Source organism: Myotis davidii, unplaced genomic scaffold (assembly GCF_000327345.1).
Source record: "Myotis davidii unplaced genomic scaffold, ASM32734v1 scaffold164, whole genome shotgun sequence".
NCBI classification, from domain to species: domain Eukaryota; kingdom Metazoa; phylum Chordata; class Mammalia; order Chiroptera; family Vespertilionidae; genus Myotis; species Myotis davidii.
This window is the reverse complement of record NW_006296417.1, coordinates 3,104,996-3,128,511: the sequence shown is the minus strand read 5'-3', so window position 1 is coordinate 3,128,511 and position 23,516 is coordinate 3,104,996. Positions and strand designations below refer to the sequence as shown.

At 42.7% G+C, this 23,516-nt stretch overlaps 1 protein-coding gene across 1 annotated transcript in view; it reads left to right on the top strand.

Moving 5' to 3' along the window:
* The first annotated feature begins 3,893 nt into the window (after positions 1 to 3,893).
* LOC107184370 (A-kinase anchor protein 13-like) overlaps positions 3,894 to 23,516 on the top strand; it is a 32,720-nt gene continuing 13,097 nt past the window's right edge. The window contains exons 1-2 of the mRNA XM_015569135.1: positions 3,894 to 3,960; positions 18,630 to 18,777. Of these exons, the coding sequence (XP_015424621.1) occupies positions 3,928 to 3,960; positions 18,630 to 18,777 (181 nt within the window). The 5' untranslated portion in view covers positions 3,894 to 3,927. The remainder of the gene's footprint in view (positions 3,961 to 18,629; positions 18,778 to 23,516) is intronic.

Below are 23,516 nucleotides of genomic sequence, written 5' to 3'. Positions count from 1 at the left end.
CCCTGAAGCTCAGCAGCTAGCTATATACATGTAACATTCTTGGGGCTCAGAAATATGAGAGTAGCTAGTGTGCCAGGCAGATATTATGCACGTCTATAAAGAAAAGGAGACCCTAAGCACCGAAAAGGTTATGGTGTACTCTCCCATTTCAAAGTACGCGCTAAGATGAGTGTAAGAGAGTCAGTTGATTTTTAAATCGAAGTAATTTTTTTTTAAGTATTGAAGAAATTATGGGAAGAGTTCTGACTGAGAAACTGCTAAACATTGACTGTTAAACAGAACTTCAGAGTGTGCACTGTCATTTTCATGTTCACCCTCATCCCAAATGTTTGTGGGTTTTGAAGGATTTACTGTAGCCCAGTCTTTGCAGGAGCCCTGGCCATGGAAATCCGTTTGAAGCATATTCTGCTATGCAGGTACCCTGTAGGTAAAGCATGTCTATTTATACTTGGCTGGATCCCAAACAGCTGCACTGCTCAGATAGAGACGGGGGGGAGGGGGGTGGTTGTGGGGGATGGTTTGCACTTTTTTTTTTTTTGGTGCATTTGGAAACGTCTCTGTTGTGAATGACAAAAACCATGTCCACTGAAGTGATTGGTTTGTCAAACCTGGAGCAGCTGATTCTAGGAAATGAGCCGAGATCACCAAGTTAACAGGTTCCAGAGAGTTTACAGTCTGCGGTGTAATTACCTGATACAGTGTTGGTTGGGGGCCCGTGATTCCCACAAACCCGGACTTGAATTAATTTCATTAATTGTGGAGCTCCTGTGAAAGGCTTCTCTAGTACAACGTGTGGGCATGGCTAAACAATACTGAGTTTGGTTTATGTTACTACATACGGGACAGGCATTTTTGTTCTAATTGCCTTTTTAAATTAGCTTTAGGGACTGTTAATTGTAGATTTCTTCAGTTTGCACATGTAGGAAAAAATGTCTTTTTACTCACTTTCAGTCCAGTTGTGATACATTTAATGACGGGGGACTTAAAGAGATGTGCTGTGTGTAATGCTTTCTTCCCGATTACAAAAAAATAGTCTCTGTTCATTGTTTGAATAGTTGTGATCAAGAAACCGATAATTTAGGAATGAAAATTCCCTGTAATTCCCAGAAATATGCATGCTAAACATTTCGGTATTTGTTCCTCCAGATTCTTTCCTATGATTATTTGGTTGTATGTTTGAATTGTAATTTACCCACCAGTATGTTTTAAGACACAAATACCTCTCTGATATACCTGCAGCCTTTCATTTAACCATTATGGTTTCCAGTGTATTTTACTTGGTAGTCTCCTGTGAGACCCAGAAACTCTGTGAGGAAGAAGAAACTGTGGCTTCTCCTCTGTGCCTGGCAGTGTGCTTAATGAAGCATTTCACTTCGATTATCTATATTATAAAAGGCCAGTGGCCGTAATGCTGTAATGACCAAATGACCGGTCCCCAGGAGGCGCATTGATGTGTCTTGCGGCACGGTGGGTCTGGGGTCTGGGGGTCCCGTGGCGGCACCGCGGGTCTGAGTCTCACGCAGTTTTGCGCATTCGGCCTTTAGTCTCTTATAATTTTGTCAACAACTCTACAGTATAGGCAGGGGCTACTGTGCCTTATGTATAGAAACAACTTAAGGAGACAGAGTCAGGCAAGTTAAGTGACTTGCTCAAAGTTAATCAGTAAAGAATTTGGGATGCCTACCCATTTAATTAGATTTCTTGTGTAGAGAATACTGTGTAGCACATTATGCCTTTCCTGTATTGAGAATTGTTTTTTTTAGTGGATAATATTGAGATGTCTAAAGCCTTCAAATGAGGACACATTGCTTCTTTCACTTATGAAGAAACTAGAGGCCTGGTGCACGAAATTTGTGCACAAGTAGGGTCCCTAGGCCTGGCTGGCGATCAGGGCTGATCGGGGCCTTCCTTCGTTCCGTGCCGCCCCCTGGTGGTCAGCGGCCGTCATAGTCAGTGGTCGAACTCCTGGTCGGTCAAACTCCCGAGGGGACAGTTTGCATATTAGCCTTTTATTATAAAGGGTAGCTTGTGAGTTTTTGACCTGATGTTGGCATTCGATGGCCCAGTGGCTGAATCTAGCCTGCTGCTCCTTTTTGGAAATAAAGTTTTATTGGAACATGCCACACTCATTCATTTACGTAGTGCAACAGACCATCTGACCTGCAAAGCCTGAAATAATTGCCTTCTGGCTCTTTGCAGAAAATGTTTGCTGACTGCTGCTGTGGACACCGATTTTTATTTAGGCTTCTAAGGTTTTGCTTTCATTTGTTCAGACACATTTTGCTAGAGAAGCTTTTAACAGAAACTCCACAATTAATGAAATTTCCAGGTTTGTCAGAATCATAGGTTTCCAACACTCTATCAGGTAATTATACTGCAGGCCTTAAGTGCTCTCTCTCTCGCTCTCTCTCTCTCTCTCTCTCTCTCTATATATATATATATATACACACACACACACACACACACACACACACACTTTTAGTGAGTTCAGAGAGGAAGGGAGGGGGCAGAGAGAGGGAGGGAGGGAGGGAGAGAGAGAGAGAGACAGAGAGAGAGAGAGAGAGAAATAGAAACATGAATGATGAGAGAGACTCATCATTGATTAGCTGCTTCCTGCATGCCCCACACTGGAAATCGAGCCTTCACCCAGGCATGTGCCCAGACCGGGAATCAAACTGTGACCTCCTGGTTCATAGGTTGATGCTCAAACACTGAGCTACACTGCCTGGGCAGATTACCAAAGTTTTAATTCATGTTTTAGTTTCCACTGGTATTTCTTCTGCTTGTGACAGCAGGAACACTTAAGTTCAGGCAAATTGGTACATAAATTTATAGGTTCTTTGAATCCTTTGTTCCAGGCAAGTCTGAACAGGACCTAGAAAGCTGATTAAAAGTCCAGTGAGCACAGTGAGCTTAATTTTAAATTAATGGATATTTAATGCACTGAGAAAGTACTCAAGCGCTTCAATCTCCCTGTTTAATCCATGCTTGCTGTTTGAATCTGATGGGCTGGAAATCTTTATTTTCTACTACAAGAGTTGGTTCTTGCTACATTTCTCAAGCTTGGCGTTCATTGTGGATTTCTGCAGGTGGCTTTAGCACCTAAGGGCACAAAAATGTTAAATGAAGGCGGAAGGAAAGATGGCCCCGAGTGTGTGGGGTTGACCAGAGAATGAACTAGGGTAGGCATGAAGGTGGGTAGCCACCTGGCTGCCAGCATCGTCCTGCCTTCGTCCAGCAGCACTTACTGAAGCCTGCACCTGCCTCTGGTTGGAGATGAGTGGGTTTAAGAGTCTGGTTATATCCGCGCCCCCTTTCCCCCTTCCTCCCCCGCCAAGTGTGTAGCTGTCCTTTAGGTGAGCCTTAATCTCAGACATACACTTCCTGACCAAACTGGCAGATCCGTGAAGATTTTAATATTGAGAGGATTTTGTTCTTTAAATTATGCGCTGTCACTAAGGCATTGTTCTTTATTCTAAACATTTGGTCATTGATAACCTCCTATTTATTCTGTTTGGATTTCAGTTTATTCATAATGAGATTCTGTGATCTGAAGGAACACAAAGCGTGGGATTTTATCTATGTTTTCATGTAGGGATGACATTTCTGTACTGTTGTTTATATTGCTGGTTAGTATGTGCTTTAATTCAGTTTCCTGTTATGGACAGGTAAGACTTAGGCCACATTATAATGAAATTACTTTGGTCTGCTTCCCTGACTTATGAAGATGGGGTCAATTTATTCTCAAATTTAGGGTATTTGGCAAAGGACCTCCCCTTCTGAAGTCCACAGTTTTGGACTTCCGATTGTGCTCAGATAGCCACGCCCGGCATCTAAGACTTCAGGTGGTTTTTATATTTTTGGCAATAGCTTTTAATTTTATTCTCATTTATTTCTTCTCCCTTCTCTTTTTCAGTGTCCTGGGTCATGAAACTTAATCCACAGCAAGCTCCATTATATGTGAGTAAATTATGAAATTTCTTTTCATTTTATACTTATCTATCCTGTTTACCTACTTATAATAAACCCAAAGACATTGACATATTATTTTTAACCATCTACACATGAATTTATATAGGCTTAACACAATTTGGGAAATGAAATTTGATTTAGTGAATTCGAAATGACTCATGCATGCATGTAAGACTGAGCTAAACGAGTTAGGGTGAGAAGCTGCACATATAACACAGTTGCATTGCTCTGCAAAGTGATTTTGTGGCTTCTTACTTTCACTGAAGTGCATTTCCATTCCGGTGGAGTGCTCTTCCTGCTGCCAGTGTGAGTTACCCAGTGTTGCAGCTAGGTGGCGCTCTGCCATTGGCGAGAGAGCTGCTGGCTCTAGGAGTCTGAATGAAAAGCCGAGGTACCATCTCCCAGAAGGGAGGGAATTGTAAGATGACATGGATAAATGAATGAATCAGGGCTGGAGAGAGACATTTTTAGGTGTTTTTATTTTATTTTATTTTTATTTTCATGAGATTGAATTATCTGAATTGGGATGATGAGAAATGCCTGTTTGGTGAGACACCAGTTAAGAGGGATGGATTGTTAGAGCTGTGAGAGGCCAGTGGATTTGGGGCTGTTATGGTCTGGAGAGTTCAAATAAATGGATTCACGCAATATATGGTCATTTGTGACTGACTTTCTTTCACTTAGCTTAATGTTTGAAAGTTCGTGTTGGAGCATGTATCCATATTTGTTCATTTTTATTGGCAAGTAATATTCCATTGTATGGATATACCACATTTTGTCCATCAGTTGATGGATTGGCATTTAGGTGGTTTTCTGTTTGGGGCTAGTATGAATAATGATGCTTTGAACAGTCATTTTTTAGGTGTAGGCGTATGTTTTCATCCCTCTTGGTATATACTTAAGCATATAATTGCTTCGCCATATGATAACTTCAACATTTGAGGAATTGCCAGTTTTCTACAGCAACTGCACCATTTTACATTTCCACCAGTAATGTTGAAGTTTCAGTGTTTCTATATTCATGCCAACACTTTGTGTTCCCCGGCTTTCTTATTGTAGCCACCCCAGTGGGTGTGAAACAGTAATTGGTTGTGGTTTTGATTTGCATTTCCCCAATGGCTGATGATTTCAGGCATCTTTATGTATGCTTATTGGCCAGTTGATTTCGGAGAGGAAGGAAGAGGGAGAGAGAGATAGAAACATCAATGATGAGAGAGAAGATAGGGACAGAGAGTCAGAAACATCTATGAGAGAGAAACATCGAACAGCTGCCTCTTGCATACCCCTTACTGGGGATGTGCCTGCAACCAAGGTACATGCCCTTGACTGGAATCGAACTCGGGACCCTTCAGTCCGCAGGCCAATGCTCTATCCACTGAGCCAAACCGGTCAGGGCAACACTTCACTTTCTTGATGGTGCCCTTTGAAGCATAGAAGTTTTTAATTTGAAAATGTGCAGTTTACCTGTTATTTCTTTTATTGCTTGCACTTTTGGTATCATCTAAGAAGGCTTTGCCTAGCTGAAGGTCACAAAGATTTACTCCTGTGTTTTCTTCCAGCAGTTTCATAGTTTTAGCCCTTGTATTTAGGTATATGACTCTAGGGTTAATAGTTTTCTGTGTAAGTATGGTTGTGTGGGTAGTTGGGCAGGCTCTACTGAGAATTTTTAAACTTCAGGTTTCAAGTGTATCAGCAGTACACTCAATGGGCAGTTTGCTTTTCATTTTTTACAAGGAGAGTGAGTGTACTTCATTCTCCATGAACTAGGTCACAGGGGCTTAGGCTATTTTGGTGAAGAAAAGTAGCTGTCACATGGCGGTCCATTGGAGAGGGCATCAGCTCTCTGCCCCGAGAGGAAGAAATAACACACAAAAGGACGAAACGCGTATGTGGAGGTTTTTCTCTCAGTTTATATTTAGGATCTGCAGGGGTGGGTATCAACAGAAGAGAGGAAACTATTAGTAAATAAGGAAAAAGGCTGGATCCTGAGAAAGATAAAGACACACAAATCTCACAGCACTTAATGGTGGAGACTTGCACAATTAAAGTCCTTTTTAAAAGTAAGCAATCCAAGTTCAATCTTCCATTTCACGTTCTAAATTTTTTTAATGCTTTACTTGAAATAAGTTCAGATTTACAGAAAAGTTGCAGGAATGTAACACCCCTATTCATCTCTTATGAGCAGTTAGTCACATGAGCTTATCTGTCTCTGTATTACATATTTTTTAGTTGTTTGAAAGTTGCAAACATCATCCCCATTTCCCTAAATATTTCAGCATATATTTCCTAAGAACTGGGACATTCTCTTTCATAACCACCGTACAATTAACAAAAACAGGAATCGTAACATCGATGTAACACTCTTACGTAATCTAAGTCCACATCCAAATTTCTGTGATTATCCCAATAATGTCCTTTATAGCATCCTCCTCTTAGCCCCTCCCCAATCCAGGATTTAATCCAGGATTACATGTTGTGCTTATGTCTGTTTAGTCTCTGAATGGTTCCTCTGCTTCTCTGTCTTTCATCATATTGACATTTTGGAAAATTATAGTCCTGTTAGTTTGTAGCAGTTTGGGTTTGTATGATGTTTTCTCCTGATTGGGACAGGAATACGACATTAATGATGCCCTGATTGGTGTATCATATTAGGAGAACACATACTATATTCTTGTCCAATTATTGGAGATGCAAACTTTGATCTCTTGGTTGTTTTGGTGTTGAGTTTGCTTAATTTGATTTATCTGTTCCAGAGGAATTGGGCATTTAAAGAAGATGATGTAATTGTTCACTTTCCCCCTTTAATGTTGTTTCTGAATTACTATTTCTAGTCCTAATGGGACTTACGATCTGAGTCACTTGTTTACAGTAAACTACACACAGCAAACCACGTGACTGCTAAGACGTTTCTGTGAACACAGTACATGGGCGCTTTGACTCCATAGCCCTTCTCACTGTCAAGATTAAAAGCGTACACTTTCCCCAGGATGGGTAGGGGATAAGGGATGCTGTCAGATGGTAAAAGAAAAAGGCACATGAAACAAATGTGGGTATTTATTTATAAAACCAATGAAATAGGCCCTGTCACCGCCCACACAGTAAGCCCCACTGACCTAGCAACCTAACAACTGGACACTAGCAACAGTAAACAAATCCTCCCCCAGACTAACAGCTGAAAAGGAAGCGAGATTTTTAAACTTCCGAGGGAGTAGGAGGAGGAAAGGGTCTTCGGATGCCTCTTATCTTCGGCCCCAGGCTTATTCTGGAAGAGATCTGTGGAGGCCAGGCCTGAATCTCTACAAGGTGCAGCATGTGTAAAAATAGAGACCTGGATTAATCCCACACTTCACATACCAGAGGAAGTCACTTTGCCCTGTCGTCATTTTGTACGCTTTTGGAGAGAAAGAGTACAATGTGGTGATGCAGCCAAGTGAGTGTCCCACAGCCAGGTCTACGAGTGGAAATGAACTTTGTGGGCGAGGTGAAGACTAGAGAAGAATTTGATGAGTCATAGGAATCATTATTTTCGGTGTTGTTGAACCCAGTCTTCTGGAAGAGTGAGGCTGAGCTACAGAGAGATTGAGGGATTAACCTCACGTTTCATGGGGGTTGTGATAGAACTGGTCAGGTATCAGAATCAGCAAGTAATTAGCGGAGGCAGTGTGACAGGAGGCAGGTCTCAGTTGGCTTGAATTTAGGAGTTCAGGTACATGCATAGAGAAGTTATAGTACAAGACAATAAATGTGCTAAGTAACAGGAAAAATTGTAGCAAAGGGAAGATTGGAAGAAGAGAGGAATACTTGAAAAGAGCATTGATCTCCTTTTTCAGAGGAGTGAACAGGAAATGTCTTTAAGGGCTGTAGACGTTGGAGAATAGTTAACAGCTATTACTTGGAATCCCTCTTAAGTGGAAAGAGGAGTAAAAATAAAATATATTGTTTTATGTGTGTGTGTCTATGAGCTTTTACTTTTTTTCTTTACTTAATTCCTTCACCTTTTCCACCCAGCCCCCAGCCCCGTTCCTTCTCACAGCTGTCAGTCTGTTCTCTATATTAACTAGAGATCTCACAATCTGGGACCCCTTGGGGGATATCCGACTGACGGGCAGTTGGATATCCCTCTCACAATCCAGGACCGCTGGCTCCTAACTGCTTGCCTGCCTGCCTGATTGCCCCTAACTGCTTGCCTGCCTGCCTGCCTGATCACCCCTAACTGCCTCTGCCTTGGCCCCCGCTGCTGCGGCTTAGTCTGGAAGGTTGTTTGGCTGTCTGGTATAATTAGCATATTATGCTTTTATTATAGATTTGTTTATTAGATTCCACATATAAGTAAAATCATATGGTACTGTCTATCTCTGACTGGCTTATTTCACTTAGCATAATGCTCTGCAGGTCCATCCATGCTGTCGAAAAGGGTGAGCTTTCTTCCTTTTTACAGCTGAGTAGTATTTCATTGTGTAAATGTACCATAGTTGTTTTATCCACTCATCTACTCATGGGCACTTGGGCTGCTTCATATCTTTGCTATTGTAAATAATGCTGCAGTGAATATAGGGGTGTGTATATTTTTTCAAATTCGTGTTTCTGGTTTCTTTGGATAGATTTCCAAAAGTGGATTTGCTAGGTTTAAGCCACGAAGTTTTGGGGCAGTTTGTTATGTTAAGCAATTGATCACTGACACAATATGTTATATATATATATATATATGTATACACACACACACACACATATACATACACTGTGTGTGTGTGTGTATAGAAGGACCACACACACATGCATCAATTTTTACATCTACCTATTTCTACAATGATTGATGTTTGTCAAAGGGTTGTAACAGTAAAATTATTTTTCTTGTAAATTGCAGTTCCTGCAGCTCTTGGATGCTTTTATGTATTAGAATAATGTTCTGTACCGGTTTCAAAGTGTTCTTGTGGGCATGGGGCACTTTATGGCTAATGATTCTTTAGCGTGGGTGGTGGCCATGGCTGACACTGACCAAGAAAGTTTATACTGCTGATGACTCGCTAACTAAAATGACCACCGAATAGATTTAAAGAGGGAAAACTTGGGGTGTGTTTCTCAGATTCTTCAGTTATAAACTTGTTTTTGTGTGTCCCCAAGCTCTATTGAACACATCTCTAGGTCTCCCTCTGGAAAGCCAAAAGGCATTTTCCCTTACAAATTTTAAATACTTTTAAAAACCAGAGAGTAAGATGTAAATTATGCTCCAAGGTTATACGGGATAATTATCATAACCTGCCATATGTTTGGGATAAAACCCACATTTATTAGATTTTCAAGGAGAAGAGCCATTCCAATTACAAAACCAATTTCCAGAACCCCAACACATCTGGTTTATTATATCCTTCCTTTTCCATAGTACTGAATGTTTTTGCTTGTATCTGCTTCTGAGAGGAGGCAAAAAATCCTGGTAATAGAGGAATATCATAAGAAAGAATATCTTTATTGAAAATGTACAAAACAACGCAATGTCTAATGGTTACAAAGGTTTCTATTAGAATAGGGACCATTTCTGATGGTGATATTCTCTGTTTTCCCAAGGAAGGGAAATAGTTGAGAGGACTGGTATCGGTTCGGAACCTACTCTGGCAAGGTGGGCACTTAGTACACATTTCCCTGATTTAAACTTCACAACAGACATACAAGATATGGTGAATATTTTCACGGGAGAGCCAGGGAAGTGAGAATGCAAGGAGCCCCACCTTGTCTAAGGTGCACAGCTCTGGTGGACCGCTGGGGGTCCCGTCCGGGCGCGATGTTAGAGCCCGTTGCATGCAGGGAAATCAGAGGCGCATATCCACTTGCCTCGCACGCAGACCTTGAGCCAAGCTTAGACCCATTTCCTGCCACCACACTGGGCTCATGTTGACTCTGGGCCTGTTTCCAGCCTCAGGGAGGACGTGGGGGTGGGGGTGGGAGTGGTGGACTAATGTGTGTTGTGTATGCTAATCCTCAGAACAGACCTCAGGGCCCGATCATACCAGAAGATGCGAGTGAGGATAGGCCAGAAAGAAGAGGTTTTAAAATTTCTATCAATTAAAAATATTAATTCTTGAATAAGTGGAATTGGTATATATAATCAAAATTTTGAAGGGCCACAGAATTTAGGTTACCTCCGCTTACTGTGCTCATTGTAGGGAAGATGACCTATTTGGTAATGGTAGCATTTAAAATACACTAGTATAGTTTTATCGATTTCAGAGACGAAGGGAGAGGGAGAGATAGAAACTTCAATGAGGATCACTGATCGACTGCCTCCTGCACGTCCCCTACTGGGGATGGAGCCCACAACCCGGGCCTGTGCCCTGACCAGGAATTGAACTGTGACCTCCGATGCTCAACCACTGAGCCACACCAGCCGGGCAGAAACAGTAGCATTTTATTCTTCCTGGGCAATGTGTTTCCATAGCCAGAGTCGAAATAACCTGGCGGTGCCTCTGGTTTGGCTGCTGGGTTTTATACTGCTTGCACAAAGAGAGCTTTATCAGCCTTCCGATCTCGTAAATGAATTACCTGCCTTTGCCTTAACAATACATGTCTGGTGGGTCAGCTCCAAGATTTCATAGACTGGTAGTCCTTTCCAGCCAGATCTGAGGACTGTGTTTAAATAAGGACACTTTATCGCTAGTGCCAAAAGAAATAAGGAAGTCAAGTGTTCCTCAATCTAGCTTTTTTTTTTTTAATCCTCACCCGAGGATATATTTTTCCATTAATTTCCAGAGGGAGGGAGAGAGGGGGTGTAGAGAGAGAGAGAGAGAGAGAACGAACATGAGACAGACACATTGATTGGTTGCCTCCTGCATGCGCCTGACCAGTGCTGAGGATCAAACCTGCAACTGAGGTACGTGCCCTTGACAGGGAATCAAACTCCAAACCCTTCAGTCTGCAGACTGACACTCTAACCACTGAGCCAGCCAGCCTCAATCTACCTCTTGATGGTTTCCCAGAACTTCGGTTCCCTCCTGTTTTTAACCAGTCTCCAGAAACTGGTATCGGCTGGGAAGTTAACATGCTTTGGACTTGCAGGTAGCATTCTCTAGTTTTCCTTGGCGTTTTCAGAGCAGATGAAGATCCATAGAGCAGTGGCTTCGGGGCCTGTCTAGAGGATGCTGTTACAATAACGTGGTGTTCCTCAAGCATCACAACAACTGTGGGGAGGGGGTTGGAGTTAAAATTTTCATTTGGTTCTAGCAAAGAGAAGTCTTGCTATCCAAGGAAGACCAAGTGTAATGCTCTGTGCCTTTCATTCATTCGGTAAGTATTTGTGAAACACCGGGGAGGCGAATGGAGGATCTGGTCTTAAGGACTCGATGCTTCCACAGGGCTCAGATGCACGTGCAATACCTGTTCAAGACCGGCCACGTGCTGGGTGCACCAATTGGTTGATTAATTCATGGACCGGTAACGCACACCTTTAGTGACTTCGCTCCTTCCCGCACATTTCTCCTCCAGCGGTTCCAGTTGTTTCCTTCTATGAGGGGATTGTGAGGCCCCTGTTCTTAGTACAGAGAATGTCATCTGTACTCTCAAGAGCTTTGTTTGTTTACTCCCTTTTAAACTAAGAAAGAGCTATGGCTCTGTGCATCCTCGCAGTCCTTCACAAAGCTCTGTTTGGATTAACTGCTGGCCCCATCAGATACACGAGCATCTGGCAGCTAGGGTGGAATTCTCAGCTGTCTCCCTTTGTTATGTCCACACAAGGAAATGTGAGTTTTATCTGTCCACTCGGGCAATGTTACATTCCCTTTTAGGTCCCTGAGACCCACCAATCTGATTGTGGGCTCCTTCCCTACCATTGCTGTCATCTTCCTGCGCTAGTTACTGGCCAGGGGTGATCTTACCTTACTCTCACGAATATAAATTTCTTACCGGTCACCTCCCACACCCCTAAATTCTCCTTTAAAGTTCGTTAGGTTTTGCTGACATTCTCGTTCGTCCTGTCTTGTGTGGTTAAGGGATCCCGGCAGTATAATATTAAGAAGCTGTCGCTGGGTGTTTCCCTTAGCCAATAGCGTTCCTCCACAAATGCCCATTTTCCAGATCTCTCTGAAATGGGTTATTTTATCCTTGACCCAGGATAATGCATATGATTATATGTTGTCCATATTGTACTAAGTGTCAGAATTAAAAGTGGATCTTCTCCTTCACCATGAGCCAGAAATGGGCTGCATTTCTAGTAAGTTCCGCCGGGGCAGGCGTGATGCTGCCGGTCCGGAACAACACTGGGAGAACCTGTGTGAAGTTCAGGGGCTCAGGAGTCACATGGATGTGGGTCTGAATTCCTGCGCTAGTAGTCACCAGCTGTGGGAGCCTGGATTCTTCATCTGTAGAATTCAGCAGAGTAATACCTCTAATACAGGGTTTTTGTGAGGATTAAATATATTAAAATGACAATAACACCTAGCATTTATTAAGTACCAGGTACTTTGAGAAGTGCTTCTCATATATCATTCACTCTGCAGCACTTAAATATTGTCCCCACATATAAAGGTCCTGGTACCTGGCCGGTGTGGCTCAGTGGTTGAGCACTGACCTATGAACCAGGAGGTCATGGTTCAATTCCAGGTCAGGACACATGCCCAGGTTGTGGGCTTCATCCCCAGTAGGGGGCGCGTATAGGAGGTAATCAGTGATTGTCTCTCATAATTGAGGTATCTATCTCTCTCCTCTCCCTTCCTCTCTGAAATCAATATATTTTTAAAAAATCAATAAAAATAAAGGTCCTAGCACACGGTAGCTGTTCAGTCAGTGCCCCTGCCCTTCCTGTCTATTTAAGAAGCCAGGGAATGTGTAATGCACCTTAGAAAGGTTTTCATAAAGCTAGTTTACATCTTTTTTAAAAATTTACACTTTGAAAGAAAACTTACCAAAGCTGGAATATTTATGGGAATGGTTTTATCAGTAATGCTGAATAGGAAAAATGTTACTATTATCTTAAATGATAGAATAGTTCTTCTTACCGTTTTTAGGGATTACTTTATTCACCTGGGAATGGATGGGAACATTTACTTTGCGCCGATTATTGTTTGCTGGATGCTTGTTAAAATACCAGTACTTACTTTTATGGTTGTTGAGGGATTCGGTGGTATTCTAATCTATGTAGGACACTGAAAACAGGATGTAGAGTTAGCACTTGATGAGAGAGCCAGTATTATTGTTCCCTGCACTTCAGATATGTGAGTATAATAGAGTCTACAATCTAGTCGTACCCCAAACATGAGGGATAGTTCCCAAAACAATCCTGGAGCTGGTAACAGTGCAGTTGGCGCTCCCCAGCTTTCAAAGTCAGTGGCCCTGCATTTGCAGCGGCCCTTCTTAATCTTGTGTGGTTGACAGTGCCCTGCTTGCCAGCTTTAATACCTTTCTGTGGCCTCACAGCTTGCTGTACCCGGAGCTGGGAATGAGATCTGAGCAGGTGTGATTCAACTTGACCTGCTGGGTTCCCCGCCTGAGGCATTGCCCATACACTTGCCCCGACTGGACAGGCTGAAGGAATCGAAGGAGACCTTGGTGCGCATGCGGTGGGGGAGGCACAGAGTTAGAGCAGGCAAGGGGGCCTTTCACCTGAGGACGGGACCGCTGTCTATGCAGGAAGGGAAGGCATTGTCTTGTTTCATGCTTTCCTCTCTTGCTGTAGCCATCAGTCAGGGGAAGGGAGGATGTGACAGGTAAAGGGAACAGCATGGCCAGGCAGTGAGACAAGTAGTGAGAGTGAGGCTTAGCCCTAACTGGCATACTCAGTGGTTAGTGCATCAGCCTGCAGACTGATGATCTTGGGTTCGATTCTAGTCAAGTGCACATACCTCTGTTGCAGGCTCGATCCCTGGCCCTGATCAGGGCACCTGCGGGAGGCAACCATTCGACGTGTCTCTTGTATTGATGTTTCTCTCTCCCCCGCCCTTCCACTCTCTCTAAAAAAAATTCAGTGGAAAAAATACTCTCCCGTAAAGGTTAACAAACAAACAAACAAAAGAGTGAGGCTTGAACACTCTTGGTGCTTGCTTGAGCCAGCAGTGCTGTGGTATGTCATAGCGAGCAGTGAGTGAGTGTTGGAGGAGGCTCTGAGGGAGAGGAGGCTGGAGCGGGGTAAGCAGGGGCTAGGTTGAGGAGGGACTTGTTTGCTGCAAATTGAAGGGACGTGCTCAAGAGGCAGGATGTTGTTCTGTTGGCCATTCAAGAGTTTCAGGGGAATAACTTGGTCACATTGTATTTTGGAGACTCTTCTGTTGCTTCCTGGTGTGTGTAGGGCTGACCCAGAAGCCTGGAGACCGATTTCATGGGTGATTTCTAGAGTAAGGCCAGGGGAACAGACCAAGGAAGCTTGGTGAGTGAGTGACATGCGTGAGAACAGAAGTCAGGCTGATAGATTTTAGAGATTGTCCCCATTTCAGGAGAGAGAGAGGGTGATTTATGTAACCACTGCCAATTCTTTCATTAAATTTCTAACAAGAATTAATAAAAATCCTATCTTCTCAGCATTTTAACCAAATATCTGGTCCCGATAGGAAAGGGAAGGCTGTCTCTTTAAGTGTTGACCTAATTATTCTAGCAGTGCCAGGGAGTTGTGAAACATTTGTGGGAGGGAGAGGCTGGGTTTTTTTGACACCAGGCAACACCCTCCGACCAGTTTAGCTTTGCTCAAACAAGAGTAGGTAGACTGAGAAGCAGGGTTGTACATTGAAATAAAAGATTTCAGCTCTTAGGCCTTTTAAAAAACTCTTTTCTTTTTAAGGAACCTTCCATTAAAGAAACCCTACATTAAGTGATTTCCAAACTTTTTGTAATTTGATTCCTTTTCCAGCTGAAGTTTCAAGATTCTTCCCCATTAGGGAGAATGGTCTGTAAAACCACACAGAGAACGCAACGGATTGATTGAGCGCCACCTGCTGGTTTTATTTTAATAGGCAAAGAGGTAGTGCTTGGAAATCTTTAAGAATGTGCATACATCTTAGTGTTACAAAATCATGAAGCTGGAAGTCAAGGTGAATTTTGATGATCGTTAATAGCAATATTTTAATTAATTGCTTTGTGTAGCGTTAGGAAAGGCAGTGCTGTACAAATGAAGAAGGCAGGTTCTAGGGATTTCACTCACCCATGTTTTTGTCTGGCAAAGGATTAGCCTGATGGAAATAAAAGGTAACGTTACATGTCAAATATTTTCTAACATTGAAATCAACCGGTCTGTGTATCTGGAATGAATTTAGTTTATGCCAAAAGCTAGCATTTTCTCTAAGTGGTTTCCTTGTCTATTCTCGTTTTCCTTGTTACGATACTGCTGTGAGATTAAACCTTTCTAGAACATTTGCTGCTTACAACATGGCATTTTCTGCCCCGCTTCCCCCAATTTCCTCCCAGCACATACCACACAAAGCTGTATTTTTTCTTGTCCATTTAGGTTAAAGTACAAATCGTTCTTTATTTTAAAAAATTGGAAAACATAGGAAAGCATGGAGTATATTAAAGTTGGCCGCAATCACTGTTTAGGAATAACGGCTATTAAAATTTTGGTGTCTACTTTTCCTTTTTTCCAAGTGTGTGTTTTGAGCATTTGCTACATATTCTAGACAAAAGGGACAGTTCAATGAATAAAACATGCTCATATGGGGCTTAATACTGATAAATAATATTTATTTATTGAGATGTAGCTGACATATAACATTATTTTAGGTATACAGCATAATGATTTTGGTGTGTGTATGTAATTTGAAATGGTCCCCACAATAAATGTAGTGAATACATCCATTACCACATACAGTTGCAGCATTTAAAAAATAAATATTTTTATTGATTCCAGAGAGGCAGAGAAGAAAAGAGCTGAAATAGTTATGTAACAACTGTTTGAATGTGTTTTCATTGTATTTATGTTCCCCCTGTTGTTTTAAGGTTCTATTTCATTGATTGCCTGCCTCCTGCATGCCACACACTTGAGGATCAAGACCACCATCTGGGCATGTGCCCTTGACCGAAATCGAATCCAGGACCTGTCAGTCCACAGGCCGAGGCTCTATCCACTGAGCCAAACCGGCTAGGGCTGCAGCATTTTTTTAATTATAACTTTTAAGATCTCTCTCCTTGGAACTTTGAAATATATAATGCAGTGTTCTTAACTAGCTAAAACTACGGGCATCATGCTGTCCATTGCCTCTGTTGTAAGAATAACACTCTGTTTCTTGAGTTGAGATTATTGGGGAAGTAGAGGCGTAGATGCATTCTCTTCTGGGGTTGGGTCCAGCTAATATGTTAATCAAGAACGTCTTGAAAGTTGCCCTTGTTAATAAGTGTATCTGTTGTAGTTAGAAACGTGACGGACTTGTAAACTGGGCGGCCAGATTGATTTATCTATCTATTCCACGGGGGCTGGCCTTCCTTAGGCAGCAAAATCATTTGCCAAGGGTATCCCTCAAGGAGGGTGTAGTTAAAGGAACCCCCTCAGTAGAAATTCTTCCTTAGGATCTGGTTTTCGTTTTTATATTTTAATCACCACTCCACTTGCTTAATCTTTCAAGGCCATCTGAAGTAATAGTAGGTGCCTGGTACTTCAGCAGTAAAATGGGAGTCACGTGGTGGAAAGTCAGAGTAAGAATTTTTGTTATTTACTGTCAGTGACTTTATCAGAATGCAGGGGAAGCAGGGACTTTAAATCCAGGCCCCCTTGGAATCCATTTCAAGTGGCTTTGAAGTGCCTGAGCCTTCTGTGTTCCATTCCACTTCATATTTGGGGTAGTTTGACTTAGTGTAAAAAAAAAAAGAAACTAATAAATACAGCCATGAAAGCAATTTGAAACTAACTTACTTGTGCCTTGGGAATGAAGAAAGGTCGCTAGTGCGAGCTCCGTAAAAGGATTTCAGCTACCTATGAACCGATTCTCCTGTCTCCCGTTAAAAGAAGGGAGAACCTGGAGAGAAAATCCTTGATCTAGAAAAGGAAGCCATGTTCTTAGAATTCAGGTTAGATATCTAAGTGAGAAAAACTTCTTTTCTGCAAAAGTCCACATTGTAAATAATTTAGGTTTGAGGACCAGGGAGTCTGGAACAACCACTCAACACTGCTGTGCCCGCCCTTCTAGTGCAAACGTAGCCATAGACAGCATGTAAGCAGATGGGTGTGGCTGTGCTTCAATAAAACTTTATTTTTTTAAATATATTTTTATTGATTTCAGAAAGGAAGGGAGAGGGAGAGATAGAGACATCAATGATATGTGTCGTTTGTTCTGGCTTCGTACTGCTGTATTCTACAGATCTGAGCGCCTCCCTGGCACAGGGCTTTGGGGAGTGTTCTGTGCTGTGTTTCCACAACCAACCTATTGCCGCATTTCTGTTACCAGCCTGATCCTAGGTTTGACTTTAGTGTTCAGTGTTTGATAAAACACTACCTGCTCTGCTCTGTTCTGCTGCTGAGCTTGGTTAGCTGTGGCCACAGGGTGGCGTGGTTCTCCTGTAGGCGCGGCTCTCTTGTTGCTAAAATGGAAAGGCTTAAAACATTCTGTAAGTAAGGAGAATTCTGTCCCCTACTTAACATGGCCTGGCTTTCTCTGAATTGGTTTTCCCGCCGTCGTTATTAAGATTTACATAATACTGAACTGCAGTGCTTTAAATCTCAGCGCTTTAACATTTCTTGTGTATGGTTACAACATGAATTATATAATGTTGATGATTGGGAGAATGGTAGTTAGGGCTGTATTTCATAGAATAGGTTTAGTTTAGCCACTGACCTCAATTTAAAAAATTAACATATAAAACTAATAAAAGAATCTCTAAATAGTTGCAGAGTCGTGAGCAGAGTTATTGGCCCGAGATTTCTGTCTGCCTCCACGAGTTTAGTAGTGGGGTGTGTAAAGCAGAGAGGGCTTCCAGATGCTCAGGAAACGCGACTTGTAAGAAAAACAACCCTCCCCATCCTTATAGATTAAGAATATCATCATAAAGCTGATGTGTTCCAAGAGTTTTTCTATAAACGGTGGGGCAAAAGTAGGTTTACAGTTGTTCGTATAGTTAATAAATAATAATACAAGAATGAACTGTGCTTTGCCTACTCACACCTGTAAACCCCCTTTGGCCACATCCTGTTTTAGCTGCAAGGAGAGAGGTGTTATCTTCATTTATGTGCCCAGGCTTATGCTCTTTGCACTCGACCGTTACCAGGCCAGCGCTGGCAGACGCCCCTGCCCTTGCTGGGAATGGTGGGCTGGGTAATGATTTCTGGGGGCCTAGGATTTAGAGGATTACTCCTGCAGCTGGAACCCAGGGTTAAGGGTGATTCAGCATAGGCCTCCTCCATCCTCTCCGCCTTATTTTTGGATTCGTCTTCATTTCTCTCCCCTCTCCCATTCCAATTTGTCAAGATTTAAATATACCATCTGATATCTTGTTAGTTTACTTATTTGTCTAATTAGCTGCCATAAAATGTAAGCCTAAAGGGGACAGAAGTCTTCTTTTTGGGTCACTTTGTATTCTCAGTGCCTAGAATATTGACTGCACGCCAGTGTTCAGTCCGTGTTTGTGTTTGTGTAAACCTCCTAGAATGGGGCACAGTTGAGATGATTCATGCGATTTTGCCTTAATCGTGGTGTTTTGTAAACATAGACTCCCAAGAGGAACCCTACTAATGCCTCCTTGCTCATCTCTCCCTTTCCTAGGGCGACTGTGTTGTTACTGTATTGCTCGCTGAAGAGGACAAAGTTGAGGATGATGTAGTGTTTTACTTGGTGTTTTTGGGTTCTACCCTCCATCACTGTACAAGTACCCGGAAGGTCAGCTCTGATACGCTGGAGACCATTACTCCTGGTGAGTATTTGCGTGGAATCTTCACTAGCCTTTACCAGTTCTCGAACACTTTTATTCTGTGTTCACTAGTATGGCGCGATGGGAAGAGTGAATCAGGGTGACAGAACTATGGTCACATCTTTATTTTTAAATAAATTTTTAAATTAACTATTTCGATCATACCTTGCTTGTTCCACAAAAATTGGAGCCTAACTAAAAATAAATGAAATAAAATGAAAAGCTAAAAACCAGGCTTAGCAAAACTATTAATTTATTGGAATGCTGAGGACTGGGGAAACGAAAGCTCACGCGAAGGTGGACGCTCTCACGTGGTCACGTGGTCACAGGTGAGACTGCACATCTGGTTCTGTCACAGAGGTCCAAACAGCACCAACACATTCCTCAGTATCCGTGGGGGGAAGCTTGAAAAAGCTCCATAAGAGCCGGACTTGCCCCAAATTAACAAATTATAGCCATGGTAGAACGAGTACTTTTTTGCTGTTACATTTATAATTTTAACAGAGTTAAAAGAAAAATGTTTACTTACTATTTTTTTTTTTTACAAAGTTGTTGCTGTATCCACAGAAATGGCTGATAAAATAATGGCTACCTCTTGACATAGCCTAACACCTGAAGATGCATTGATTTGTGTTTGGGGATGAGCTGCTTGCCTTAATTGACCTTGTTTCAGTGTTAATAATTGGCCAGTTTATCAGAAAACAAAAGCAGACACATCGGGGGGAATCTCTACAAAGTGTTGACAATTGAACTATTTTTCTTTAGAGAATAAAATAGATTTAATTGTAATGGAAACATTTCTTTTTACTAGTGTTTTTATATAACCCTGTTTTTATATATTCCACTTTATTAAAATAAATGCTGTAAAAAATTATCCAATATCTGGTCTTGCCAGTATTGAATCAGATTGCCAGTTTTTTGTTGCTGGGCCATTTTATATAAGTTAACTTCATATCTGATACTTACCAAATCCTGGAAATTTTACCACATTCAAGAACTGGGATAATGACAGTTGAAATCTGTATTTATCCTTCTACTTGGCAAAAACGATTTTTAAAAGTATAGGATTTAAAGATTCTGGGCAATTGCGTGAATATTTTCCCCCCAAATTTTAGGGAGAGGAAATTTAGCAAGGACTTCAGGATAGATACTGATTTCTTTCTAAAGAGTATTAGGTGTCCTTCTCTGTAATTTGAAGCGGCACTCCTCTTGTTTCCTGTGATGTGTATCATGTCCCAAAGGCTGATCTGGAGGTGGAGGGCTGCGCACTAGCAGGTTCCTGTAGTGTCACCACTGGCTAGCATTTTTGTATGCGGGGTGATGGGGAGCAGCTCCTCAGCGGGGAGTATCTGATTGAGAAAGGCACGGAGGCAATTTTTATAAAATTATTCCTTCCTGAAGTATGCACACTTTAGGAGTAAAAGTTTGCGGGGGGCGGGGGGGGGGAGAAAGAGAAAGCATCACCCACAAGGCGAATGCAAGTAGCTGTAAGAGAAAGGACAAATGTAATGGGTGTAGCCTTGGGCCCTTGCTGAGATCCTCAGTCACGAGTACCAGGAGAGTCTGGCCTCTTGGTTGGAGTGGATATGCCCCCAGGTCCTTCACCTTCACTGGTATGTGATTTTTAAAAAAAATTTATTTTTTATTTCAGAGAGAAAGGGAGAGGGAGGGAAATGGAGAGAGAAACATCAATGATGACAGAGAATCATGGATCGGCTGTCTCCTGCACCCCCCACACTGGGGATGGAGTCCGCAACCCGGGCACATACCCTGACCGGGAATCGAACCGTGACCTCCTGGTTCATAGGTCGACACTCACCCACTGAGCCACGCTGGCTGAGCAGGCATGTGATTTTTGTCAGTGTGGGTCACTGGTGTACACTAAGAAAGGCTTGTGTTCGGAGTCCCTGCCACGCCATGGCACGGTGTTCTCACTGTGTCCCAATTCATTCTGGTTCTTAGCAGTCACTCTTTGAGAAAGCTGTGCACTTGTGCAGGACACAGACACGCACACACCCGTGGGCACACACACCTGTACTCTTCCATTTGAAAAATGCAAAGGAGCCTCTTCTTTCTTGAATTGAGTTGTTGGCTCGGGCAGGAGCCTGTGCCCGCTTTCCAGAGCTGCCTTTGACCGTCTCTGTGTGTCAGTGAGCCCACCGACAGCCTCCGATTTCCTCTCTGCTGAGGGCGGCGTCAGATCAGTCAGGACGCTTCATGGAAAGTCTGTGCTTGCCTGTGCCCCCCAGTTCCTGGACAGATGTGCGGTCTGTCTGCGTGCTCTCTGCGTGCTCTGTGCTCACGTGTGGGACCGGCTCTGCAGTCCTGGTCAGTTTGCTGACTACGGGACGAAAAAGAGCTTTGTGCCTTGTTCTTGCTGTTCATGTCACGTTTCACACCGACTGCTGGCTCTGGTGTCTCTTTAGAGTTTTCTGTGTTTTGCTGACCATGTTTTGTAATATTTTTGTTTTTACTAACGAGATGATTGATTGACCTTCCAAAGGCAGTGACTCCCTGATGGTAGTCTCTAATCTTTTATTTGGAGGGGAACAAGACATTTCTAAATTGTCTCCTTAAAACACACACACACACACATACACACACCTCGCCCTGGCTGGTTTGGCTCAGTGGATAGAGCGTCGGCCTGCGCACCAAAGGGTTCCAGGTTGAATTCCGGTCAAGGGCACATTCCTGGGATGCAGACTCGGTCCAATGTCCAGGAGGCAGCCAATCAATGATTCCCTCTCATCATAGATGTTTCTGTCTGTCTCTCCCTCGCCCTCCCTTTCTGAAATCAATAAAAATATATTTAAAACACACACACACACACACACACACACACACACACACACAAACACACCTCTTTGACTTAGGATATTGAGATTATTTCTTCTATTTTCTCACTGTTTTGCTTGTTTCCTGGTGAGAAGTTTGTGTTTGTTTATAAAGAACTTGTAAAGGATTTTAAAAGTAATTATTTCTTCTTTTTTTAAGTATATTTTTATTGATTTCAGAGAGAAAGGAAGAGGGAGAGAGAAACATCAGTGATAAGAGAGAATTATTGATTGGCTGCCTCCTGCACACCCCCTACTGAGTCATACCAGCCGAGCAAAAGTAATCTTTTCTTGACTTGCCTACAGTTGAAAGACTGTGGTGCTCGGCCAGTGTGGTTCAGTGGTTGAGTGTCGACCTATGAACCAGGAGGTCATGGTTTGATTCCCAGTCAGGGCACATGCCCGGTGAAGGGCATGCAGGAGGCAGCCGATCCATGATTCTCTGTCATCATTGATGATTCTATCTCTCTCTCCCTCTACTTGCCTCGTAGAAATCAATTAAAATATATTTTTAATGGGGTGCTCGGCCAGTGTGGTTCAGTGGTTGAGTGTCGACCTATGAACCAGGAGGTCATGGTTTGATTCCCAGTCAGGGCACATGCCCGGTGAAGGGCATGCAGGAGGCAGCCGATCCATGATTCTCTGTCATCATTGATGTTTCTATCTCTCTCTCCCTCTACTTCCCTCTTAGAAATCAATTAAAATATATTTTTAGAAATACTCATGTACATACAAACACGGTTTACACACCAAATTTGGGCATCTGTCATTAGGCTACCAAAAACTTGTAGGGGTGCATACTTGTGCATATCATCTCATCTGGTAGAGTCTTGGTCTGAAGACTAAAGATTTCCTTTAACCCTGGTTAGCCACTTCAAAGGGAAGAAAAAGACACTATTTTTCTATTTTCCACCATTGACTAATAATGCAGCCTTTCTGTGTGGAGGTGTGCAGAGTGTGCGTCTGGGCTTGACTGAGCCAGCAAGCCCTTCAGGGTTCCTTTCTGGAGAGCCAGCCGGTCAAACAAAGTCCCCATTGTTCCATCTCCAGCAGAGAAGGCCCGGATGGGATGTGTGCCGCTTTTAGCTTAACAGGAAATGAAGTCATTCTTGGGCCGTGCTGCAGCTGTTTGTTTATCTGTAGCAATATTTCGTTTCCATGGCGACGGCCGCTTCATGGAGTGATAAGAGACCCATGGAAAAGCTCTTCCACCCTCAGGAGCACACACCTCCTGACCTGCAGGCTAAAAAAAGGTTTAGGTTGGATGCTTTGCAGAGGACCGTCAGCAGTTAAATTTTGTTTCTCTCTCGTGTTTTTGTTTATTCTGCATTCTTCCCCTTCCCTTAATTTTTTCAGTTCTGCCAAAGGCAACACGCAGCTCAGAAGCTTCATTGGGCCATTTACACAGCTCTTTGCAGATTCCTAGGGCTGTTTTCTGGAGCAGGAGCATTTAGTAATGAATAATAATAACTAACAATTTTAGGTACCTGTATTATGTCTGGTGATAGCATACCTTTGTGCAAACGGGCTTCATGGTTGAATGACTTTTTCAGGAAAACCCAGGCTGTCTGCCATGGAGGGTGAGATTCAAAATTAATATTTTCTGACTCTACAGCTGCTGCTTTAGCACCCCTTCCGTTTATTTCATCCAGTTAGGAACAGCCCTCTCCCACCCATAATTGACTTTATATTTCTATTGTAAATGAGCGGGACCTGCCTATGGGATAACTTCAGAAGGCCGTGTCGGTCATGTTTCTTTAACAGCTTAGTTCTCTTCTTTCCCTCCGAATCCCCTGGGCGAACTTCCCTCAGAAGAAGCACAGCCAGTTTCTCAGAACTTCCCTTTTTAAAAAGACCCGTGATTTTTATTTTCCTTCGTTACTAGAGAATTGAGTGGAAGGAAAACAC